The sequence below is a fragment of the Gymnogyps californianus genome, chromosome 2 (genome assembly GCF_018139145.2).
Source record: "Gymnogyps californianus isolate 813 chromosome 2, ASM1813914v2, whole genome shotgun sequence".
Taxonomy (NCBI): domain Eukaryota; kingdom Metazoa; phylum Chordata; class Aves; order Accipitriformes; family Cathartidae; genus Gymnogyps; species Gymnogyps californianus.
This window is the reverse complement of record NC_059472.1, coordinates 40032661-40057770: the sequence shown is the minus strand read 5'-3', so window position 1 is coordinate 40057770 and position 25110 is coordinate 40032661. Positions and strand designations below refer to the sequence as shown.

The window sequence follows — 25110 nt, the reverse complement described above, 5'->3', positions numbered from 1 at the left end:
TATTCTGAGCCGGTTCAGCAAAGGGTTTCTTGTAAAAAGGTAGTGAAGAAATCCCCCTTTTGCCCCAAGGTTACAAGTTATTTTGTTAGACCAGATGATATGACAGCATGATTCTATCAGGACAAATCAAAGTTTACTGAGCAAATCTGTGTTCCATAACCTGATTTATTGGTGCCATCTGCCAACACCCGTGAACAGATGCTCTGTAGGACCTCACTAATGTGCAATAATGACTGGGAGAGACCCACTGCAAATGACTGAATTTTAAAAGTTATCAAGTGTAGTGGGAGAGATAACAAACATAATGAAAAATGTCTAGGAGAATGCATCTCAATGTTCATTTTTCAGTTCCACTTCCCTGACAGCAGTACTTTAGAGCGTACTCATCTACATATGTGGGTATGCAGTGTAAAAATAAACCAAGCACTCATATTTTCCTGTGATTTTCCTCCAGTCCTTTGCTACTGTATGCTTCAAAGAAAAGAGAGCATTTTGGTGTGAGCAGTTACAGTCACAGCTTACCCAAAATCAATGAGTTCTTCCCGATTGCAAGAATTCTTTTTACGGTCATATTCAAGCAGGTCAGGACTGCCATATTGCTAGCACTAATGTCTTTTTTTTAATGGTTTTCCCCTACTCTGCAGCTATTTCCAAGCCCTGTGTACTCTGAGGGCATGCCAAGGTAGAAGCAAACGAGTTTGCAATTATTGCCACCGGCAACATTAATTTTGCATTCCCGTCTCTTCAAAAACACAGGGGAGCAAAAAGAGATAACGGAAAGACGAGCAACTTGTCTGGATGGAGGTTTGAAACGTGCCTGGCCTCAGAGCAGGCACCGCAGCAGGTGAGTGGGAGCAGCCCTGGCTCCCACAGCCCCAGCGACCACTCGGAGAGGTGCGGGAGCAGCCCAGTCCCGGGGTCCTCACGGCCCCCGGCCCGGCCGCTGCCTCCCACTGCCTCCTGCCCACAGGATTTCCTGAACTAACCATTCATCTCTTAGGAGCCACATTAAAATTAGAAGCTGAAGCTGTAGCGATGGGGGGGACACTTTACCTTCCCTCCTAACACGCGCTATACGACAGCCTGCTCTGTCCACACCAAGGGCATTACGTGGCATTCATTCAAACGCGCTCAGAAACGTGTTTTTGATAGACACAACCTATCCAATATCTGACAAAGTCATAAAATCAGGGGACAACAACTTTCAACCTCTGCCACTCTTTCAGAGGCTGAATTTGGATCCAGAGCTGGAGAGCGGAAAGCCTCCTTCCCTTATCGTGCCAATCCATTAAAATCACACACTCATGGAAACTCTCCATGGAGAAACTATCACTGAACTATTAATAAAATCTTCCTGAACTATTAATATGGTCTGTGGGAGCTTTAATCCACCACGGGGACTGATTATGTAAGTGCACAGGCATGAAGATTCTGTTTTTATCCTCAGTTTAAATGACCTTTTGGTTTATGATTGAAATCTTCCTGAATCTAAGGGAAATTATTTTCTTTCAAAGGGGATTATATTTTGATTTGCAGTAAACTGGCAAGTATGGTCGAGATTAAAGTGCATTTGGATGGCAAGATGTGTGTTTGCTTTTCTGATTGCAAAGGGTAGAATTTATGAAAGCATTTTAAAAATGTTTGTGTCACAAAATTCAGGTGTCCTGTAACCTAGAAATATGCTATAATTTGGTTTTTGAGCTCAGGTGATTAGTCTATGAAGCCAATTCATGCAGTTTGAAAAGGCTGACCCTGAGCACCAGGTTGGATTTATTCCTAATTTTGGTATTCCAAAGATTGTTTTGTTTTTCTGCCACACTTTGGTGTGAGGAGATGCTGGAAGATCATCTTGATTTTTAGCTTTCAGGCAGTTCAGAACAACAACATAGTAAAAGGTTTGTGATGCATACTCATGCCAAAAGAAATACATGTTGTGAAGGCAAGAACAGGCAGAAATAATGAAAAATAGTCTCTCATTCACCTCGTAGCTATCGCTCCCGAGCTATTTACCGGAACGTTATGTACCGAGGGTTTTCAGTCCCAGACTCATTTCAGTTCAGAAATTTCCCTGCACAGGAGGTCTGAGTGGAGAAGGGAAACAATGATCTCCGCAACATTTTCCTCTGATCTGCAAGCTTGGAGACACTTCTCCAATCTGAAACGAAAGATGTATTGAAGCCTATATGGATTTTGGGGTGTCTGTGGCAGCTCCACTGTGGCACCCAAGTGTTCATCTCTTTCTCTTCTTTGGGGACGATACAGAGGGGAGTAACTGAAAACAGTAAAGAAACAAATATATAAAGTCAAAAAAAGACAAATCAGGCAAAAGAAAAGTCCCATCTGTGGCACCGGTTTCATTCAATCAACAGGAACAACTAAAACCCTGTGTTTGGACAATTTTCCCTCTCTAGATTTGCCTACACTGCTTCGGGATGGTGCCACTGCAGCATGGTTAGACATATTCCTTGTTTTAGTTCACTTCAGGTCCCAATGAAGAAGACCTGGTCTGACTCTGGAGTGAGCTAGCTGCCCAGGCAGGTATCTGGAGTCCTTTCTGTTTCTTCCCTGCTGTTGCTGAGTAGCAAGTTAGCTAGATTAGCACCGGGTTGGATGTATTTGTTCACGCTGCAATTTCATCTCTGAGCAACATGCTAGCACGTCCAGCCTGGTTTTCAGATAAAATGACAGTAGTGCCCACAAATAATTAGATCAGTTCCTGCGTGCTATATTTTATTTATGCTATTGGAATAAAATGTAAATATATCCTCAGGATTGGGTATTTTTACTAAGGAATCAGGTTAAGAAAAGGCTCCATGATCCCAGGGTCCTTTTCACAATAGGCTCCAAAAAATGTACCTCATTATAAAATACACCTTCCCAAGGAATCACAAGACATGAGAAATCAAAAGAGAATTCCTAAAAGCAAAAGCTCTCCAGCAGAAAATCAATTTCAGCTACTTTCACCTTGCCCCAGGGAAAGCAGCAGAGACACTAAGTGGGGTGTGGGAAATGTCTCATACATCTTCCTGGAACTGCGCAAGGCAGACCTCCAGACGGGAGCTTTTCTTTCCAAGACAGCTTTGCTCTAATTAGGGACTTCTGCAAAATTGGTATGTTGCGGTTCCAAACAGTGTCTGGATGATTCCCATATCAAATTTCTTTGGTTTAAAAAAAAATTTTGTCTTTGTCCTTGTTCTAATTGACAGCCTTACAAATGCAGGTGGACTGAGGGATGAAGGTCAAATTGAGCTTATTGTGCTTAATAGGGCAAGGAACAAAAATTAGCAGAAACTTACACACAAAAAAATGTTCTTCGGTGGTTGTTTTTTTCCTGGCCATCATGTTGCCTTTTCAAGGGTCTTTGTGCATTTTCCGATGTACCTTCAGAATGAAAAGAAAGCAATTGCCTTTAAATAAAACTGTTATATGAGGAGTTTTCCTGTAATACTTAATCTACTGATGTATCAGACAAAATCTATTTTATGGACTCAACAATCTATGTTGGTTGGACATAAAATTCATGTTCTATATAGGAAAGTACACCCTTCTCTTTAGTCGACCTTTTCCAGAGGCAGTCTGCCAGTTTAAACCTCTGGCTGTTTCCTATAATTCTCAGCATTCAGACCTTTCTGGGTAATGTGGTATCATTAAGGCTGGTCAACATCTAAAAAAACCATGTTCCCCCTTGGAAATGAAGTCTGACCGACATTTCTCACTGAAGATTGTGATTAATATCATCTGTGCATTCCAGTGAGAAGGCAAAACAATTTTTCTTTTTCGGGTCAATATAAATCTCTGTGTCTCAAAGTTACTCCTCTGCTTCCCGTCTCTCATTTCTTTACTGTCCTTTGCTTCAGACTCAGACTGTATCTTCTACACTGACCTATGCTGCTACGGTACAACCTGCGACAGCTGTGGCAGCTCAGCCCCAAAGAGCAAAGGAGTCCAGAACTTCTTCCTTAGAGATACAGCTTGTAGGATGGCAGCCAGCTTGATAAATATAGAATTTAAAAAAAAAAAAAAAAAAGGCAAATATAGAACATTCCAATATTTCTTAATATTATTTTTTTAGAATATTCTGTGAAAAGTTTCAAATCTTCAAATTTTCATTCCCATGTGGGAGGAAAGCAACTGAATATGTGAATTTTGCATGAGATGGGCATTTTTGGCTCTGGTCTGCTCTAAAACCCAATTTTAGGTTAACACAGGGTACAAAATCACTTTGGGCTTCACTTCACTTCTGTTGGTCAATGTTTTTTCTAGGTGGGCTCAGACTCCCTGCAGCTGTTTCTCAGCACAGCCCAGTTGAAGTCACTGCAACCTGCAGCACTGCAGCAGTTTATATCACAGAGCTGCGTCCCTAAACTCTAATGAATATTCCAGCAGCAATGGAAATACAGTCGCCTTTATCGTGAATGAACACCTCAAAAGAGGATGTGCCATCCTTAAAAAGCTCAGCTCATACTTTATTGAGATTTAAAATGGGATCGCTTGTTATGTTACACTGCTTGGCCTCCTGCGTGCTGTTCTGACTACCCACTACTCTTGCACGGAGCATCCAATATTGAGATTTGTAATGATTTCAGGTCAACTGACGTGTCTGAGGTGTAAGTGGCTTATACTACAGTATAGCAAAAGAAAAAGGTATCACTTAATGCCTGTGGCTGGTCACAAACATTACCCAAGTATGGTTTAAGATGACTGCGAGGGCAATCCATGGCCAGTGCTAAAGAGCATAGAGAGCCCTGCCAATCTGCCCTGGGTGGTGGGACACCTACTTAGTGCTAAATCTGGGAAAAAAATTGACCTTGAAGCAGCACAGAAGCTATACTGAGCAGGTGTATAAGGGGATTTTCCATATCATCTCACAAATCCACCCCATATCCTCACCAGCTGTGCTCAATATCTGATGCTTTGGAGGAAGGTGAGAGAAAGCCCCAGGATACCCCGTGCTAATTGTGGGGGGAATGAACGTGCCTGAGTTCCGAAGCCAAAGCCCTGAAGGAAGAGACCTGATTATGATTATGCTCTGTCTTTACATGCTGAGCTGTAGGGGTTAGGAGCACACGCAGGATGACGATGGCTTCATCAGAATCTCCCTTCACGGGGGAGAGACAGGCACCTCTCCTCTGGAAGTGTATTTGCACGCAGGAGCAGCAGTCGTCCCACTATTTATGCAACGCAAAAAAATCCTAGGCTCTTCCCTGACTGACTGACATTTGTTAGATGAGAGTGTAGGTGCAAAACACCCATCACAATATACAATAACCTTTAAAGACACGCCAGCAACCTCCTCTTTTATTAAGCGTGCCACGCTGGCTGAGCGGAGTAGGACGCTATTGCAAACACCTCCCTGGCGGGACGCTACCTGCATGCTAATGCTGAGGGTGTTTGTGCACAGCCTGGCAGCGAGCGCCGGGCTCTGGCAGTTTCCATGGTGCTGTCATGGTGCGCTCTCCCTACACCTTCACTTATCAGCATTTCCCACCCATCCTCCTCCCCATAATATGCTGCTTGCTCACCCCGAAAGGTCAGCCATTGTAATGATGATTTTAGCAGGGGGGAGGCAGGGAGGCCGAAGGGTGAAAAGGTGAGCTCTGTGCAGCAATGTGCGTGGGAACCGGGGGCTTGCCTTACGCTGCACAATGAGAAATTAGAAAGCTTCCCCTCAAGGGAGCGGTGCTCATCAACCCCCTCTCACTTCCCATCCCGGTCAAGTCAGATGCTCTGACGGAGTTAAAAAATGTTCAGGCAAAGTGGCTGGAGACCCTGCTTTAAATCATCGGCAATTGATGCGTTAGTGCATGGAGGGGAGAAGGGACTGTGTCTGCTAACAGAGGAAACTGATGCAAACGTTTCCAGGCGTCTTTCTTTTTCCATCTCCCTCCTGCCCCCTCCCAGCAAGCCCAGTGCTCGTTTGCAGATGGAAAGAGGCAGACTTCTTCTTCTGACTTTCATCCTATTGACTGCTGGACTAAAGCACTGCATCTATTAACTGCCTTCCTTTTCTTTCCTTCTGTAGGACAGCTTTCCTGCCCGTTTTGGAGGAGTCCATTTTGTCAACCAGCCCTGGTACATCCATGCCCTGTACACACTAATCAAACCGTTCCTCAAAGACAAGACAAGGAAAAGGGTAATTAGACGGGGCCTGGGGGGATAGGAAGCTGCAGAGCCGGAGTAGCTGAGTAGCTGCCTGCTTCCCTTTCTTCCTTCTTTTTCTCTCTGCATTTTTCATATGGCCTCAGAGAATTGCTGCTGTTATTAAAACTTAGAGTTTCCAATGGTCTGGATTGAATCAATAACTCAGCCAGGGACCAGAAATCTGTTATCACTAACAAAGTGTAGATACATTTTAATGGGACATGCTCAGGGACAGAGAGAATTGGCAGTGTGGAGGGATTATCAGGCCTGGCTGAGGTCACCTGCAGTGAGAGAAACTTCAGCTCAGCTCTTTTTGTGGGAGTAAAATTTCCTGCTTCATTCCTTCAGCAAGTTGGCTGTTTTCACATGGTGGTAACTCACTTGTTTCCACAAAAAATGCCCGTACCTGAAGGCTGTTCACTCACATTGCAGAAGAGGCAGGTCTTCCCCACTGAAACCATGTGAACTGTGGTTCTGCAGTCATCTTAGCCATTTGTCCTCTGCAGTCTATCAAATAACCATGGCATCATCCCTCAGGAGGCCTCAGAGCCCACCCTGGGGTGTGTCTGACCAGGCAGGACAAGGGTAGTATCAGCCTAAAAGCAAAGAGGGATTAGAGAGACAAATGTTGCTGAAGCAGCGCAAAGCGGTGACACAGCCTGGTACACCCCTGGGAAATGCCAGTCCTGGGGTGCAGGGCTGAGTTGCCCTCTCAGACGCTGAGGACCTACTCTTCACATCTTCTTTCAGTAAGCTCCACTATCTCCCTTTTCTTCCCACTGCTCTTTGTACAAGCCTCTATCTTCTTACAGTAGCAATAATCAGTCGTTAGTCCTGATTTCCACTTTCCCTGATCTGATACTTAAGAAAGTGAAAGTGTCATGTGCCAAAAGCAAGCAAATCAGGGTTTTCAGAAGTGTTTATAGTGCCAGCCTAATTCTTCAGCTGCACACCCCAAAGCTAATCCCCCCCTCCCACCTGCCCGAGCCAGCCCTGAGCGCTTCAGAAATTCCCACCTGAAACTGCAACATCAACTAATGACGCTCCACACCTCATTAGTGTTGTTATTATTGTACTTAATGAAGTAAGGAATCGATGATGACTTTGAACTTTCTTTTTATTTGTTAAAGATCTTTCTTCATGGTAACAACCTGAACAGCCTTCACCAGCTAATACACCCTGAATGCCTGCCCTCTGAATTCGGGGGGACTCTTCCTCCGTATGACATGGGGACATGGGCTCGAACGTTACTCGGTCCCGACTACAGCGACGAAAACGAGTACACCCACACCTCCTACAACGCCATGCATGTGAAGCACGCGTCCTCCAACTTGGAGCGGGAGGCCTCACCCAAACCCATGAAAAGGTTAGTACTGCCTTTGAAATCATCTCTTATTTGGCTCTCTGAACAGGTTTGGCATAAATCTAGCAGGAAGGGCTCATTTGGCTTGGAGAGAGGCTGTAATTTGGCAAACATTGATGGTAAGGAGCACTTCACCCTGGACTGCGCTCACGGTGTGATGGGAGAAAGAAAGCCTCTCTGTGGAACCGTAATTACTTGTCTGATTACCGTGCACAAAAACGAGGGGAAATTAATGAGCCCCTGCACAAAGCATTACAGAAAGTATATCAGAGTGAGATGCTCTTCTGTACGGTGTAGTGCGGCCAGCAGCACCACTTCAGTGCTGGTCCCTATTACTTGCTGCTGCTTTGCTGCTGCTGACCCCAGTTGTTAATGATAAGGGTTTTACCTTCTCAGAAATGCAGCTTTTGTATGGTGAACACCACTGCCCTCTAAAGGGAAAATGGGTTAGCATCCTCCCGCCGCTTCTGCTCCTGCTTTCCCCGTCCAGCCCTGCTAAGGAAGCAGAGCTGCTCTTTTAAGATCTCTGATTTTAGATCTAGTGGTTGCACACTCAGCTCTGAATGCTTAAAATTACGCCTCTCCAGAGCATCACCCTCAGTAGTTTGCACTGGTTGCGGGGATGGGAGGAGGAGGGTTGGATACTGGCACAGGTTTGTGGGTGGTACGGCAGAGCCAACACCAGCTGCAGCGAGCGATGGCCGGGTTGGCTCCCCCGCAGGAGTGTCACATCTGCACTCGCCTCACCCTCCGCACCCCACTCCGCGAAACTGCTTTCCATGCAGGTCGCGGTGATGCTTTCACTCACTGCTGCCACTTGATGAGCGCAGTGCTCACAGACACGGCGTCACTCTGCGTGACAGGGAGCGGCCATCATTTTGTCACAGCAAAATCAAAGCTGACAACACAGACAAGCCATAATGTCATGCAATTAATTTTAAAAGTCTTTCATCTTCAGAGGAAAAAGAAATGCATTCTTGATTCACAGCTCCCTCCTAGGTCAGAGGGATGCCATGCTGCTGTGGCTGCAAAGCGAAGCTTCACGCTGGAATCACTCACACTTATAAGTGATGTTAAGTGCTGTGAGTGCCACGACTCACAGGGCCACGAGCCCACAGGGCTACGACCCTTTGCAGGATTGCAGCCACGGCGTGAAGAGGGGTGGCTGTCTGCATAGTCAGCAGTTCTCACTACTGACTGCCAGCCAAGACTGGGAGCCAGGATGAGTTTACAGAGCCTGTCCCAGAGAGCTGATTTTAAAACAACTTTTTTTTTTTTTTTTTTTTTTAAATATTAGCAGTGGAACACACTGAATGATTTTGGAAAGATTCAACTAAATATTCCATTATTATTAAAACATATATCAAGAGTGTACAATTTATGTAGCTTTACAGAAAGAAATCTGCAGTTTTTAAAGCTCCGAAGTGTTAAGAGCTGTTCACAGGTAAACCTTTGCTGAGGATCAGCTCCTAGGCTGCAAAGAAGAGAGGGTCTTATCGTGCCCTCAGGGGAGAACCTCAGCTTGAAAATTAGTTCAGTGCCAGAAAACTCTGCCTTGAGGCAAAGCCTTCTTTTATAATCTGTTCACTAATACAAAAGTGCATTAATACAAATATGGCGAGTGGGTGAATCTAATTTGTCACGTTGCCTCTGGGCAGACTAGATCTAACTTTTAGCCTAATTTTGTTACTCGGCAGTTAAGTGAACCATCTGATCTTGTACCCCATGGTCATTACTAGCTGTTAGAGTTGAAAAGTTCACTGCTTCGACAGATTTTCTCCTATGAGTATTAGCTTTGATTCTTCTTCCCCTGAAATTACATTTTGGCCTAACTTGAGGTAAAAGCCTACACTTAGGAAGCATAATTGTGTGCTTTATTAGATTTATTAGACCAGATTTATATCTAAGGCCTATTAAAAGGTCTACAGACTTCTACCAGCATTACCTGTCTTTCTATATCCCCCCTTCTTGCCCCTTTAGGTTCATACATCTGTAACACAACGAGAGTCTCAGGGCATGGCTGAGATTCCTGGATACTCCAGGGAGGTTTACACTAGGCGTAAGTGATCTCCTAGCATTAGTCTTCTTCTTAAATATAATTCCCTCACAATTGCCCTATCATTTTTTTCCTTATTAAAGCAATTTTGCAGTTTCATTAAAAATCTCTCCTCCTCCGCTCACAGTGTAAAAATCTTTAAAGTCTTGAGTAAACATGGTGATTTTGTAAGCGTTTCTATGCTGAAATGTTGGGTTCAACAAAAAAAGGTGGCTGACCTTTTCTTTAGCACTTATGTTCCTCTGAAAGGGGTAAATATATGAAGACTGAGCTTTCTTGCGTTTCTGTAATTTAAGGGTGAAAAGCCTTGCTGAACAATTATGGGTCTTCTCTCTGACCTCCCAGATATCACTGCAGGTTTACCTGACCAGTAATTAGCTGCAGGGGAGGGCAGTGCTTATGAGAGGTGGGATTACTCCGGAGACTGGGGGATGGTGATTGTTCCCCCCCGCCCCGGAGCACCTTCCTGCTGCGCAACAAGGTGCAGGGTTGCAGGTTGCCCCTCCTGGCTCTGCGGCCACTTGCTGTAAAGCCATACAAGCACGTCCTCGCTCGAGCTGCCACTGGACCGCTGCCGTGTTAAAGCTTTCTTAATCTTGGAGCTCAATGCTGCTAGAATAGCTTGGACTCTTGCACTGTGACCACAGAGAAATGTCCCTGTGACATGTAGTACTGCCATCCTACACCTAGAGAGAAGCTCACCCTGGGCACAACCTACTCCAACTATAGTGTCTAGCAATTTTAGTAGCAGAGATGCTGAGAAATCAAGATAGGAATTATAGATCTGGAAGAAAAATGCCAGGAAACGGAATCAGAGAGTAACTGACCAAAATACTTTTGTAGCCACTTAATCTATGTTAAAAAATGAATGCAGAGGACGAGAAAGAGCATTTTGAAGATGTGCCTGAGACCAAACTGAAGTCATCACCTGAAAATTAAAATAAGTCTCAAAATGCAGACCAGGAGAAAATGCGGCACCAAGCAGCAGTGGGAGGGAGTGAAGCTGGAGCAGGTACGTGCCCGTACGTTGGCTTCAGGACTGACAGCAGTGCCTTGGCTCCCGTCACCAGGGCAGATGCATATAAATTGAAACAAGTTCACCTGAGAGTTGCGAGAAGGGTGAGGAGAGCGGAGAGCATATTTTTCCAGCAAGAAGCTATAGAAGACAGTGGTTTGTACAGCCTTGCAGAGCAAAAGCTGAAATGGATATGATCATTCTCTACAAATACAGGAGGGAATAAAAACTGGGGAGAGAGAACAGGTATTTGAGAAAAAGGACAACTTAGGCATGAGATCAAATGGGTATAAGCTGACCAAAGTATACCTTGGCTGCAAATAAAAGGAGTAGGTTTGCTAGTCATCAGAAGAGTGAGTTACTGAAACAACTTGTCAATATGACAACCTGACATACAGGAGTGAAAGGTCTGATATGAGGTGGCTACCAGTGGTCATAGGAGACTAGACTTGCCCCTCAAAGTCTCATTAGGTTCCAGTTGCTGCTCCCCTTCACAGCAATGGGACCAGAACATTAATCTTCTCCCCAACTACAGGCAGGGGTGGTTTTTCCCTGTGACTTGAAATCGCACAAGATTTGTTCTCAGAAAAGAGTCCTTGTTTACTTCAGAGAATGGAGGCGTTGTAGATGGGGAAAGGATTGAAAATCCTCTTAGAAAAAAACTGCCACTGACTCTAGTTAGCAACAGGATCTTGAAAATCTTGAGATTTGACAAGTTTCTATAATATGGAAAATCTTTAATCAAAACCATTGCAACTGTCATTTTTCCACCAGTGGCCACACGAAGTCCCAGTGGGGCAAAATCAAAGTAGTGGAAATTGCACTCTCATCTGCAGTGTTATCTCACACCCTGGGAAAAATCCCAGAACCCAAGTACTGTATGAACAGATGGGAAACAAAGAAAAACAGCTGATGACTCCACATAATGAGTCTTAATGGCCTGGGGTGGTGGGGGGGAACAACAGCAACAGGAACAAAAATCCATTCAGAATATATCTGTTTATTAAGATTCAGCTCAGTGAAGTTTGAAATGGGCAAGGTAATAAACATGCAAACCAGCATTAATACAGTCATAGCAAAATCAGTTCAATCCGAGAGCTTGGCCGCATCCGTTTGGTAGTCCTGGGAGCAGCAATGGAAACAGACACTTCCCCTGTCTTGGGCCATCTCTTCTGAACTGCCTGCATCCATGCAGGGAGCCTGTCACTTACAAGCTGTGGGATTTGAGAGCAATGTAAATGGTGTGAATATCTGGAGCACAGGGAAGAAAATCACCTCTCTTTCAGCTGTGGCCAAACCTTCTGTGAGCTGTGATGGTCAGAAAGGGGCCTGGGGTTGCTTTAGTCAACAGGGAGCTAACACAAAAGCAAAGCATTTGCCTGAGGCACTCATGCTGGCTTTTGTTGATGAGCTGTTGTTTTTGGGAACAGCTGGAGGTTTTATCTGGGTGTGCAGTGTAATGAATAGTTATGGTGGATGTTAAGCCTAGCAGTTAAAGAGTCAGAGACTGCTCTCAACGTAACACTGTGCCAATAGGGCATAGCCTTTTGGCCAGCCACAGTGGGAGAAGTATGCCTGTAGCTACTTGGGTACCTAACCGCAGTAAGAGAGCATCCCTAATTGGAGAGACGGATTCAGTGACTGGGGAAGATGTGAAGGAGCTCAGTTCTTTGAAGAGTTTCCTTTTTCCCCAGTGTCACCCTGCTTTTACACTTGGGTCCAGCGGCAGCAAGTAACCTGCAGTAGCACGTTGCCTCCCTGTGACTTGCTTTTCTTTACAAGATCTGCCTTTCTGCAGCTGCATCTGGGTCACTTCTTGATGTCTGAACTTGATCTTCAGTCCAAGTGACAAAGACTGTTCTCTGCCTTTGCTTGTTCCCTGTGCAGTCACCAAGCACAGCCTGGGAGCTGAATGTTCCTTCTCTGCCCTCCCAGGCATCAAAAGAGCACTTACTTTTAACCTGCTGCGAGAGCGAACAGGTCTGAAAACTTAGTGCAATTTAAAATTGCCCTGTAGAGAAAGGAAATTTTACCTAACAGCTACATATATATTCTGGCCAAACAACCTGTGCTGTTTAATCAAATATATTTAATCAAAGTTTAATTATGAATACTTTAATCAAATTTGGGGTTAAAAATTATTCTTAGGATAACATGGATTGCAAAGGCATTACTAGCACCAAGTCAAGCTCATTAGAGACTCAGGAAATTCAGAGTTAGGGTAAAACTTTTGAAGTAGAACCAAACACGCTAATTGTGAAAATGTATAATTTATGCATCAAGACACCACTACCTTTTCCTGCTATGAAGTAGAAACTTATAGAATCAGAATAATTTAGGTAGGAAAAGACCTTTAAGATCATCGAGTCCAACCGTAAACCTGACACTGCCAAGTCCACCACTAAACCATGTCCCTAAGCACCACATCTACACATCTTCTAAATACCTCCAGGGATGGTGACTCAACCTCTTCCCTGGGCAGCCTGTTCCAATGCTTGACAACCGTTTCAGTGAATAAATGTTTCCTAATATCCAATCTAAACCTCCCCTGGCACAATTTGAGGCCGTTTCCTCTCATCGTAAAGGACTTGAGCACCTAAAGATGCAATGACCTGCCTAGTGGTTCTTCAAAAGCCCCCATATCAGGCATTTTGAAAATGCAGTGAAAAAACCTGTTGGAATGTGTTGCCCTACGTTGTTGAGTCAGAGCATGTGGATTTTTATGTCCTAGATTAGAGTGAAAGGATTTTAAAGTACAGTTTAGGGTTTGCCATTATTGCCTCCTGACGTGTGCGTTTTCAAAAGGACTGATCTTCAAATGAACTTGTTGCTGAAACTAATTTTTGGTTCTCAGAAATGGGATCCTGCTCCCAGAAGGAAGGGTATTACAACTGGTATACACTAATGCCGACTGGAACGGTTTTAGATCCAAAAGGGGCCATTCATGGGGGGGACTTATGTAAGGTTTTTATTTATTCAGTCTGGTTCCTCCATATGCCCAGCTGGGCTGTGCAAGGCAGACCTTTCTAGTTGTTATCCTTGGTGTGACCTTAATGTTCCTTTGCCATATGTTTCTGCTTTTATGGGTCATGTTTTATGCCGGTTCACAGTCAGCACCAATTTACTGCAGAAGTAGTAAAATACCAGCAAATAAAAATCAGTATGAAAATGTGTGAAAACTTCTCACTGCCCATGGATGGCACCTGGGTTGCTCTGCTTGTAGCTGGGGTGCATTTCCACACGTGCTAGGGGAAAAGGGAAAGACTCCATGTAAACTTTCAGTTAAAGTAGCTCTATAACATGAGACCTATGGTGCAAGACTTATATTCACTATTTAATTATGAATTCTTTCAAAGAACGGAGAATTTCTGAATGCTTCTGTGGAAATGCTTCCCCCATACATAGATTATGAATGAGACATGTCTTGATAGTAAAGCAGGTGTCCCAGGCACATGCATATCATATAATGTATGCATTATCTAGCAACATAGATTATTAGCTGTTGAACAGTTTTATAGCTTTTGACCGGAATTCTGCTAATGTATCAGAGAGAAATGGAAAGGAGCTGGTGGATCTGGCACGTTAGCAAGTCCCAGGGAGGCTGCAGGGGAGATGGTGCACAATATCGTCAGGAGCCAGGAGTGAGAGAAGCCGAGGAGGACATCAGAGTCACAAAGCCACGGCTGAACCAAGGCAAGCAGGGATGGGTAGCTTGGTGCTGGGGGTCCCCCGGGACAAGGCAGGAAATCAGTTGCTCTCTGAGGGTGTCGACAGCATGGGTTTCATCTGTTTACAGCACTCAATTACCAGTGCATGGGTGCACAAACACAGGCTGGAGGTGGGAATGGCAGAACCAGTGCTGCTCAGGCTGCCTAAAATATTGCATTGTAAATTATGTCTTCAGCTGGCTATAAATTTGCCAAAAGTTTAGTAGTTTAGATTAGAGACATGACACTTAATAAAACAAATGGTTTTACACCACTTATGTCTTTTGCTGTCCTGTGAAAAATCCACCTACATCTGGCTGAGTTACAAGCCTTTGAAAAAGCAATTCACACGTGCTCTGTAGGAACATATTTAATTTTAGCATTTAATGACCCCAAGGATTGCCTCATGCTTTAGCTTGGCCTCCCAGCATAAATAAACTTGTTCAGCTCAGGTTGATGGTTCAACGCCCACAATGTGCATCTCCTGCCCAGGCCATGGGGTGCAGAGGGCTTTTGTAATTACAACTTTTACTTGTGATCACAAAAACTTTCCCTGCACTAGGCCAGGCTGTAGCCAGACATGGGGCCAGGATTTGGGAGACTGACACCCCACGCTCTCGGGGCTGCATCCTCCCCGCTGTTGGCAGAGGAATTGGAGAGATGAGGATTTAGCGGTGAACCCAGCGGGGATACTGGGAACTTGGGTCACTGGGATGGGAGCCCCAAGGCAGACTGAAAGATGAGGCAGGCATAAAGGACTGGAAGCAGCTGGGCTAGGAAGCACACTTGGTGGGCAAGCAAGTGGGGATGCTTAGGGGGAGGGCTGATGGAGACCAGGAATGATCCTTTGGTTAAGCCTGTTGGTTGCAGCCCTGGAGAAGCAGATCCTGCTCTCCCCCTCTCCCCAAGCCCCTATGTCAGCCTGGCAAGTCACTTAAACCAAACTTCACACAGATGGTGAGATAGCACGTTGCTTATTCTCAGCCTGCCAAGCTATAGACTCTGGGATCTAATTTCCAGAAATACTCAGCGCTCACCTGCAACAGAACTCAATGGGACATGTGCTTTGAACACACAAGCTGCCATGCAATGCTGAGCTCTCTGCAAAATCAGACCCTTGGCACTGGGAAATGGGCACCCCACAGTAGAGGAATACTTGGACCCTAATCTCACTGCACTTCAGCTCTCCACATGCAAAATGGAAATAAAAAAACCCCTCACAGTCATGCTATGGCAGTAAATGAATTAACATTTAAGCGGCACACAAGTGCTGCATTGATGAACTCCACAGAAAAGCTCAGGAGGGAATTAACAAAGGCTATCTTCAGAGCAGGCTTGGAATAATATGCAGCAAATGTGTCACAGAGCCACATGCTGAACTACTAGAAGAAAGCAAAATAAATAGCCACTTACTAGCTCGGCTCTGTCTACCCGGAGCACTGAGGGAGGAAAGGACACTCCAAGAAAGAACAGTGCGTGCTCCTGGGGCTGGGGCGCAATGTGGGGGTCACAACGCCCCCACACACGCGGCCAAGTGCCTGCTGCTCCCACAACCTACATTTTGGCTTTTCCCGCTGTGGTGGTGCTTGACTTTCCAGCCTAAATAGTACATCTGCAGGGTTGCTTTCATGCTGCAGTGCTGTTCTTGTTAAGGACAGGAAACTTCTGATGTAGGACGGGGAAGTAGGAAGACTGACACCCTTTGCTCTCGGGGTTCCATCTTCCCTGTTATTGCCACACAGAAGTGAAGAGACTATGATTCAGTGGCAAATCTGGTTGAGATATTGCGAACTGGAGACACTGGGATGGGAGCAAACAAGGCAGACTGAAAGATGAGGCAGGTGTAAAGGACTGGAGTGTCTGAGCAAAGGGACTGGAAGCTGTTGGGCTAGAAAGAGCGCTTGGTGGGCAAGGAAATGGGAATGAGCAGGAAAAGCATGAATGGTGATGACAAGTGCATGTGTGTGTGTGTGTAATATTCATAAAGTGGGAGAAGAAAATTTTCTTCATTATTTGGCCTGAATTTCTTTTGTTTGTATATAACATAAATAATTTTCTTCATTACCTGGCCTGAATTTCTTTTGTTTGGATATCATGTTCTGCACACTCTTTAGCAGCTCTTGCCGAATCTGCTGTAAATTGGTGTTGACTGCTGCTGCAGTGCTGTCTTTATTTGGCCCCATGACATGGCTTACCTTTTGATAGGTGACATATTGCACACCAGGGGATTAAGGGTCTTCCAGGAACTCCTGTCTGAAGCAGGTGCTCCTATTGCTTCTATGTGAAAAAAGCATGTGGAGGAGTCAGTCTATAGCAGAGAAAGGAAATGGAAGGGACAAGCTCCCACTCATGCCTTTCCCCTCCCCCGGACTTGGGATGTGACCGAGGCAAGATGTTGACACAGAAGCTCAGAGCACTTAGGAGCAGGAGATATCAGGCACATCCACACTGATGAAAAAAGACCAAGGTGTGCACCCTAATTCCAAGGTTGGTGGCATGGAATGACTCCTGTCTGTATCGCTCAGGGATAGCCTCTGCCAGAGGAGTCTGGTTGCATTTGCCCTGCGTAGCGCCTGGCTCTTGCTCTCCTCTGGGTCTCAGTGGCCTTAAGGCATAAGACTGTATGTGCTATGCCAAATACTTAAGCATTTCTGTATGTTTTCACAGTTCAGAGTGTCTGCAGTAAGCTGAGAGCTGTGTCATAGCCCACCAGAGAACTGTTTTTACAGCAAGTGCCAAAGGGTATGAACTGTATCCCCTCGGGCGTGGTATGGGGCTAAGGGATGGGTCAGAACAGGGTGCACAGCCGGCTGGACCATGGTTAGAGCCAAATGCGGCAAAGTGTCATCTCTGCCACCGTTTGGTGCAGACCCTGTAGTGAGCTGTGCCCAGGGTTTGTGGTGGGGAGAAGCAGCTGGGCCCAGCTGTGGAGAAAGGAGGGGCATGGAGAGAGCTGGCGGGCACAGGGAGGACGATGGGTCTCATGCTGGGGTTCATTCTGCGGCAGTCACCTCTTTAGCGGCATAGATGCACTCACAGAGACTTCTTCACGCATGCAGCTAAGCACAGATCTGGGCCATGGTCACCCCTGGCTTTGATGTGCCAAGGCACTACTCAGAGACCTCTCCCTAGGATGTGCTAACCATCAGGGAGAAAGATGGTCACTGCTGCCACAGTGGCCACAAAGCCAGCTCCCGTTTGGGAAGCGCAGCAGCTTGTCACCGTTATCCTGTGGGCTAAGCACTGGGCTGGCAGTAAGGTTAAGCCAGAGTTTTCGTGCTGCTTTGCCCCCTGACTCACCACGTCAGTGGATCACTTAACCAGCTCAAGGTGTGCCCCTAGACACGGATGCTGCTTCATCTCTTTGAAATGCTGCGGTCGGTGTATTAAAACTGCCCCTCCGGGAAGGTCTCTGCGGCACACCGCCGTACTGTCTTAATGGAGAGCTGTGAGCCAGCACAAGTGCAGAAGCTGCAGAGTTGCATTAGCAAGAGATTTCGGCAGGGCTTATTAGCCTGGGCAGAGAGCCACACTTCATGGCTTCTGTGCTGGAGTTGTGCACCGCTGAGCAGAGCTTGCCTGCATCTGCCTGCACCACCCGCGGGAGCATACGTGTCTTTCAAGATGCCATGCCCATGCATTTCATTTTTAAGTGCTTTCAGTAATAAAGGAGTACCTTTTACCACACTTAATTCACACCTGCACATTTGCATTGTTTCTGTAATACCGGGGAAAAATCCTTGGTTTTCCCACCTGATGAAGGCATGCTCTTGAGGCATGTTGCAGAGGACACTCTGGGGTGCTGCAGCCTCCTCTGCAGTCTGATGGGGAGGGACAAGAGCAGAGAAACAAATGCCCCTCAGACCTTGTCAATACAAAAATTCACGGGTGTGATTTTAAAAAAATGCTTATTATGTTCTGTAAAGGGAATGAATAATTGGGAGATGAACAGCCCTGAGGTGCTGGTGAAATGGGAAGGGAATTAGAGGGAAATGAGCAGATGGGAGGTGAGAGGTAGATGAATAGAGTCACACAATGTGATCTGATTGATTGGCTGCAGTGTGTCACTCTGAGAGCTTGAAGCCTCCTGCACTTGGGGAAAAAAACATGCCACCCTCCTCCTTCCTCCACAAAACCTCCCAAAGGAAGCCCAGCACAAATATAATATGTTCTCGCTCCTGTGGGCTGCAGCACATCAGCATTGCTGTGACGAAAAGCATAAAATGAGGGATCAGAGAACTGGAAGATGTCTTTTAAAGCAAGCAAGCCATGATACGCTGGCAGTTACAGTTAGCTCGGTGCAGGATTTTTGTATTTTATTTTTTATGGGAAGCAAAACTGATACCCAACAGACATCAATTCCTGTGCGCTGATTCACTTTAGCTGTACTCTGACAAGAGCCTTCTGAAATCAGTGCAGCTAGAAAGCCTGCATCCAGTCTTCTTACATGGTTTTTGACTGAATTTGAGATAGTTGCTTTAAAATGACCACACACATAAAGCCATCTGCTCTCTTAGATATTGATGTGCATACCTATGCAGTGCTGTCATTTGAAATATATGGCTGACCTGCTGGAGAAACAGCTGGGTAGTGTTGATTTTCCAGACTTCCAAATATTCTTGCTGAACAGTAAAACAACCATGGGGGGTTTGATTGACGCTTTAAATGGAGCACACTCAAATGGTACCTAGGCTTCAGAAGTGAGACTGAGAATAATTCATTTCTCTTTCCATTTCCATTTTGCTCTCCTAAGCAAGGTTACCAAGCCTTGAAAACTAGGCTAGGAAAGTCTATGGGCATTAACTTGTCTGTTAATTACTTCAGACTTAGCTCCCAGCCCACAGTGATCACGTTGTACTTTTACAGGAGCTAAGTCTCCCACATGTATCATGTTAAAGACAGGCATAAGGTCTGCCAGCTCAGGGCCTTACACAGTGACCCTATCTGTGTGATACAAACAATTGTCTACTTGTGTTAAAATTTAACTCAACCAGATCCTCCACACCCAAGCATCTTCCAAACCGGTTTCTGAGAATTTTTAGCTGAGAAAGGAGGAAAATCAGAAGGCTTTGAATTCAAATATACTCATTTATAATTCCGAAGTTGCAGCACACACAGGCTGTGCCACATTTCAGGTTAGTACTGAAGGTTAATACAGTGTGAGGCAGTCGTGGCTATGATATGTAGGAAACATTGCCTCGTAAATCATGGAACCTGTTCTCCCTGGTGTTAACAGATGACAGCTCCTCAGAACAGGGACCTGAATGTAGGTAACCCATGAATCATATGATATGACCATATGTTTAGAACAGGTCAGATGAATTGCACCCTGCGAATGTCTATTTCTCCCTGCCATTTATAGCACAGAGTGACCATAGATGTCTGATGGTAAGATGAATCACAACACAAGTGACTAAAATGTAGTGATATGAGGAGAAGGCCAATGTAAATACTATTTCCTGCTTAGATGATTAGTTCATATCTGGCCCAGGTCAAAACGACTTGGACATGTCTTGAACATTACAAACTAGTTGCATTCATCCCGCAGAAACAACAGCACAGGTGAGGCTCTGCTGCCTAAATATAGGCATCTTGTATGATTTTAGGCACTGTGTTGTCCTCTTGGCCTCCATCTGTTACTCCAGAAGGACATGACTCCTCTACAAGCCTTGTATAAATCCTGGGTCATAACACTCAGCCATGGAAGGTTGTCTTAGATACTCTAAGGTGCCTTAAATGGCAGTAGGTATCTACATTTAGCAGCTGAATGTCATCCACACTCTCAAAGTGGACACCCCAAAGGCATAATGAGCTTGGAAAGAAAATCATTGCTCTATCAGGATAGAGAAACATGAATTGGGATGGTTCAGAGAAGCTGGTATTTCTGTGGGCACAGAATCACAGAAAGGTTGCGGAAGGGACCTCTGGAGATCTTCTACCCAACCCCCTGCTTAGAGCAGGGTCAGCCAGAGCAGGCTGCCCAGGACTGTGTCCAGCTGGATTTTGAATATCTCTAAGCATAAAGACTCCCTCTGGGCAGTCTGCCCAGACAACCTCTCTGGGCAACTTGTTCCAGTGTTTGCCCACTCCTCCAGTAAAAACATTTGTTCTTATGTTAAAATGGAAGTTCCTGTATTTCAATTTGTGCCCGTTGCCTCTTCTCCTGTCACTGGGTATCACTGAGAAGAGCCTGGCTTCATGTTCTCTACTCCAGCCCATCAGGTATCTGTACACATTGATATGGAAAGGCAGCAAAATAAAAATGCTTTTGTCTGGTGCCATGAACTTCTGCTTGCCATAGGGTACCGACAGCACAACATCCACTGCATTTACAGGGCCAAAGCTTAAACTGAGCTTGCCAAACAAGGAGTTCTGTACTGCTCATTTACCTTTTTACATCAAAATGGCTTAAACTGGTGTGCAAGAGGGTGTTTTGGTTGTTTTAATGCAAAGATGGTTGCAAATTACAAGAACTAGTCAGGGCGAAGGTACTTTGGCACCTGACTGCAATTTATTTTTCTATAGGACATTAAGGTGGAGTTAGATACCCAAACACCTTTCAAGAACCATGATCAGATTCCACTTACTTAAAAATTTGAAACCTGATTGTAAAGTCCTCTGAAGAAAATGTTAATGCAGTTAAAACAGGTAGCAGTACTTCTAAAACAGAAACTAGTCTTAGTCCTAGGTTCAATACTAGAGTCAGCATACAAAACCCCCTAAATATTGTGTAAACTTGCACATACCTAGAATACGACTGCTTTCCTTGAACTGGATAAGTGTGTTAGATACACAAAAGCAAGATGAAAACAATATATAGGGTGCATTCTTTCAAATAGTATTTGTCTTATGTTAATTTCTACAGCCGCAAAATATAGTTACTGGTCAGTTGAAAATGCTTTCTGCAACAATGGCCTATTGCAAATCACGTTTTCTCTGCCTTTAAATAAAGTATAGCTATAGAATACATCTTGCAGGATGTTCTAGGTCAGTAAAACATATCTCTCATGCTGAGTTATTACATTAGATTGTAAGCTACGTTGATGTATATTGCCAAAATGCTTTTCCAAGCATCTGCATTTTTAATGTTTACCATAAATGAAGGATATGAAAAAAGTATTTTAGAATCTTGTTGAGAATTGAGTAATTTTCTTTTTTTCCTACATAAATTTTAAGTTAAAAACAAAACTGGAAACATTTTTCAGTAAACGAAAAACTGATGCATTTGGAAAATGGAAATCCAAACACAACAGCAAGTCCTTTCTTGTGGTGTCTTAGAAAACAGTGATGATTGTTCAAATCATTACTGTGCCCTTCACATAGATGTCTGAACTGCTTATTTTAGGATAGAGGGCTAAGCAGCTTCTAGCAGAAAAGGGAAAGAGATTGCTGGTACAGAGCTTGGCAGATACTAAAATCTCAGCTGGATCTCTTCATGTTATTCAGAAGGGCCGGGCATAGCATTTGAATCATTTGGCATCTTGAATTTGGAGGTCAGGTGGGCTGCAATGCATTTACTTGATGGTCCAGCTATTCTGGCTCTGAAGAGGAGCAGCGTGGGACCTGCATACAGAGTTTGGGATTACCTTGCTCCCATCATGGCATGCATCTGAGTACCAGTATGGGGGAGAAACTGGTATCCTGCTGTTACAGATGCAAGAATATTTTTTTTGTGTAATGAGTTGAGAGCAGAGATAATCAGTAGTGATCACAAAAGGCACAAAAGGCAAAACTGCGAGATTTTTCACACGTGACTTGGAGCAGAAACTTTCCGCTGTATGCTGGCAAATGCTGCAATGGATCTGTGACTTTTTGTATTCATTGTGGGGCAATGGGTTAGACAGAAACAATACATTGGTGAAAAGTATTAATCAGGTACTAATTAATAATAATTTAATCTGGTAGTCCAGAAAAGAAAATAAAAACCTGTTAATGTTGCAATTTGAATCCATTCGGTATCAGTTTCAAAGCCACATGATTAGTTTTTGCTGCCACATACTAGAAATATGTAAATTGCCATTTTGCATAATCTTCTGAATCAGCTGCTTTCCTATATTGAAATGCAGTCATAAACATTATGCATGTCACATTACTGTAAAAAATACACAGTGGAAACGTTTGGGCAAACATATTTTCTTTGAAAATTTTGGCATAAATCTTCCCATTGAGCATCCAGTTTTTGTTATCTCTCTTTGGAGATTCTTTTTTTAATGAGATTTTTTTATTATGCTTTAATGAAAGCTCCAGGCATAAGAATAAGGAAAATAATCATACAAGTTATTCACAGTCATGGTATCAGTCCTGATCAAGTGCTGCAGTACCAAAGGATGCAATTTATTAATGATTCTTATCAAAAGAGAGGTAATATCTAATCTCATGAAATAGCTAAGGCTGAAACTGAGGTTACCATAATGAACGACTGGGAATTACAAACACATCCTGTAGGGAATGAGAGCTACCCCTAATTCTAAAAGCTATCCATGAGAAAACTGGCTCTTTAAAACGATACTATGCACTATGCAAATGCCTGGGCTGGATGATTCTACCCCTACCTTTGAAAAAGTCTCCTTTTTAAAAGTTCCCAATTCACACAGTGATTTTGCTCTAAAGGTCTTTGCCCACTCCAAACTGGGAGGCAACTCCTAGCCCAAAACAGAGAAAATGGAGGATAACAAATCTCTGTAACAATAAACTCATCAGTTCCTCCTTCCATAGCTCAGTGAGCAAACACTGGAGCACACAGACCTCAGAAAATGAAATAGTCTTGAATTTTCCCACTAGTTTAAGCCTGCTCAGCTTTTGTAACTGCAAGAAATCATGATTATCCACTTTCTCTAGTGTTTACTCATTTTTTACTTGTTGGTGTTTTTTTGTCCATTAGCAGCAAAGGATAAACTATGCCTCCCACCTTGAAGACAGAAATGAATTTAAAATGGACTAGCCCTGAATAAAGTTCTCCTTCAAGGGTGTAGACAAGGCGATAAAGATAAATTGCAGGACTGGGCACACCAGAAGCTCCCTCGTTGTCATATTAATTCTGGCTGCTTCATTGATCTTGGGTAACTCATGGAAGTTCTGCCCCTTAAACCCTTACATCAGTAAAAGGTGATTTATCTACTTGTCTTGCTCGAGATTGGTAACAAGCATGAGCTGAGACTCACTCCTGCAAGCACTTGTACAAATGACTTCTTTGCTTTCCAGTAAGCAGTTGCACAAGCAGTTTTGCCTAGGAAGACATTAAGCACCAACAGATCTCATGGTATCTCAAGATCAGGCCTTTAAGTCGCTGAGTGCGTTCAGCATTATGGATAGTAGCTAAGCACTAAATATTTTGAAAGCATTTGAGATCTGCAATGAGTCACGTCCCCTGTTCATATTTAAAGGAATGCTTCTCAAATTCGTTATGTGTTCCACAGAAAAGAATTAAAAAGCCATGAAGATGAAAATGGACAAAAGCAAAAATCATTAAATGAAGCAAAGGAACCCCAGGAAGGTGAGTGCTTCTGGAGCAGCCTTCGCTAGCATGCGTGTCTTCTTGCTTTCAGGTCCCAGTCGGTGGTGGAAGCTGGCACGCTGAAACACGAAGACCAGGGGGAAAGCGAGAACACCCAGCCGCTGCTGGCTCTGGACTGAGCTCCCACGTGCCCAACACACGGAGATACATTAACAGACTTCCACCGTACCAGAAACCCACAGAGCACACGACACACACACAAACACACGCACACACGTGTTTTGCTTGAGAACAAGTGCTTCATGTTTCTTGACCAAGTAACAACTGTCACCAGCCATCTGTCCGTGCAGCCAACGCTGAACAAAAACTGAGAAATTTCTATTGACACAGCAGTCTGTCCATATACAAAGAATTTCTTTCTTTTTTTGTTTTGGTTTTGGTTTTTTTTTTTTTTTTGACTTATGACATTAAAATATTGGAAATGACGGGACTGCATTCTCTGTTTAAAGAAACCAGGGTGTGTCAGTAGTTTTCCTGAAGACTCCAGCAGGGATGCTCAGTTTTATAGAAGCGAAGGTTAAGTGTGTTTTAAAGAAAAGCATCTCAAATTTAAACTTTGGACTGTAATCAGCAGTTTAATCTGGCTCAGAGGGCAGAAACAGCAGCATCTACAGAGCGCTCAAGTTTTACAGAAGGATTTTGCATTAAAAAAAGAAAAAAAAAATCAGTGCCAGCATAATGCCTTTCAACATGGCACTTTGTGACTGCCTCATCCATGCCGCTTACAGGGGGTCACATTTCAGTATCTAGCAAAAATTGCTCTTAACTTTTGAAGCCCTTATAAAACTGTCAGCTAAGTGGAATGAGCTGTGTGGGCAGCAGACGCACACAATTTGAAATGCAATTATTTAACGATGTGTTTTTCCACAGGCAACTCTGAAGCCTATTAGATATGTGCGTGTCCGTGTGTGTGTGCATGTCTGAAGGGGGGGTGCTAGGGAGACCCATCGGACACATTCACCAGTGATTAATGGTTCAATCCAGATTGTTTCATTTAGGTCACAACAGCAAATCAAAGCTCTGCAGAGCCATTTGCCCTCTTCCCTCCTGCAGTCAGTGAAAGGTATAGCCAGAAGGGTATGCTGATTGCAGATGCGGGCCATGGTTAAAATGAATAAGGAAAACTTAGAATTAATTATCCAGTACAAGCTTCTGCTAGAAGGAAATGTGGAAGAATAGAAGAACTGAAATGCCAAAGATCAGTTTGTTATTTCTCTATTTGCTCTAACTGCAAAGAGAGTCCCATCCCTTCATTGAAATGGAAACCGGATTAAAGAAATAAAAGAAAAATCGTTATCAAATTGCATGTGCAGT

General features: G+C 44.2%; 1 protein-coding gene across 1 annotated transcript in view; it reads left to right on the top strand.

Moving 5' to 3' along the window:
* CLVS1 (clavesin 1) overlaps nucleotides 1–23915 on the top strand; it is a 96806-nt gene extending 72891 nt beyond the window's left edge. Inside the window, exons 3-5 of the mRNA XM_050892371.1 lie at nucleotides 6023–6133; nucleotides 7272–7507; nucleotides 23828–23915. Of these exons, the coding sequence (XP_050748328.1) occupies nucleotides 6023–6133; nucleotides 7272–7507; nucleotides 23828–23915 (435 nt within the window). The remainder of the gene's footprint in view (nucleotides 1–6022; nucleotides 6134–7271; nucleotides 7508–23827) is intronic.
* Nucleotides 23916–25110: the final 1195 nt, after the last annotated feature.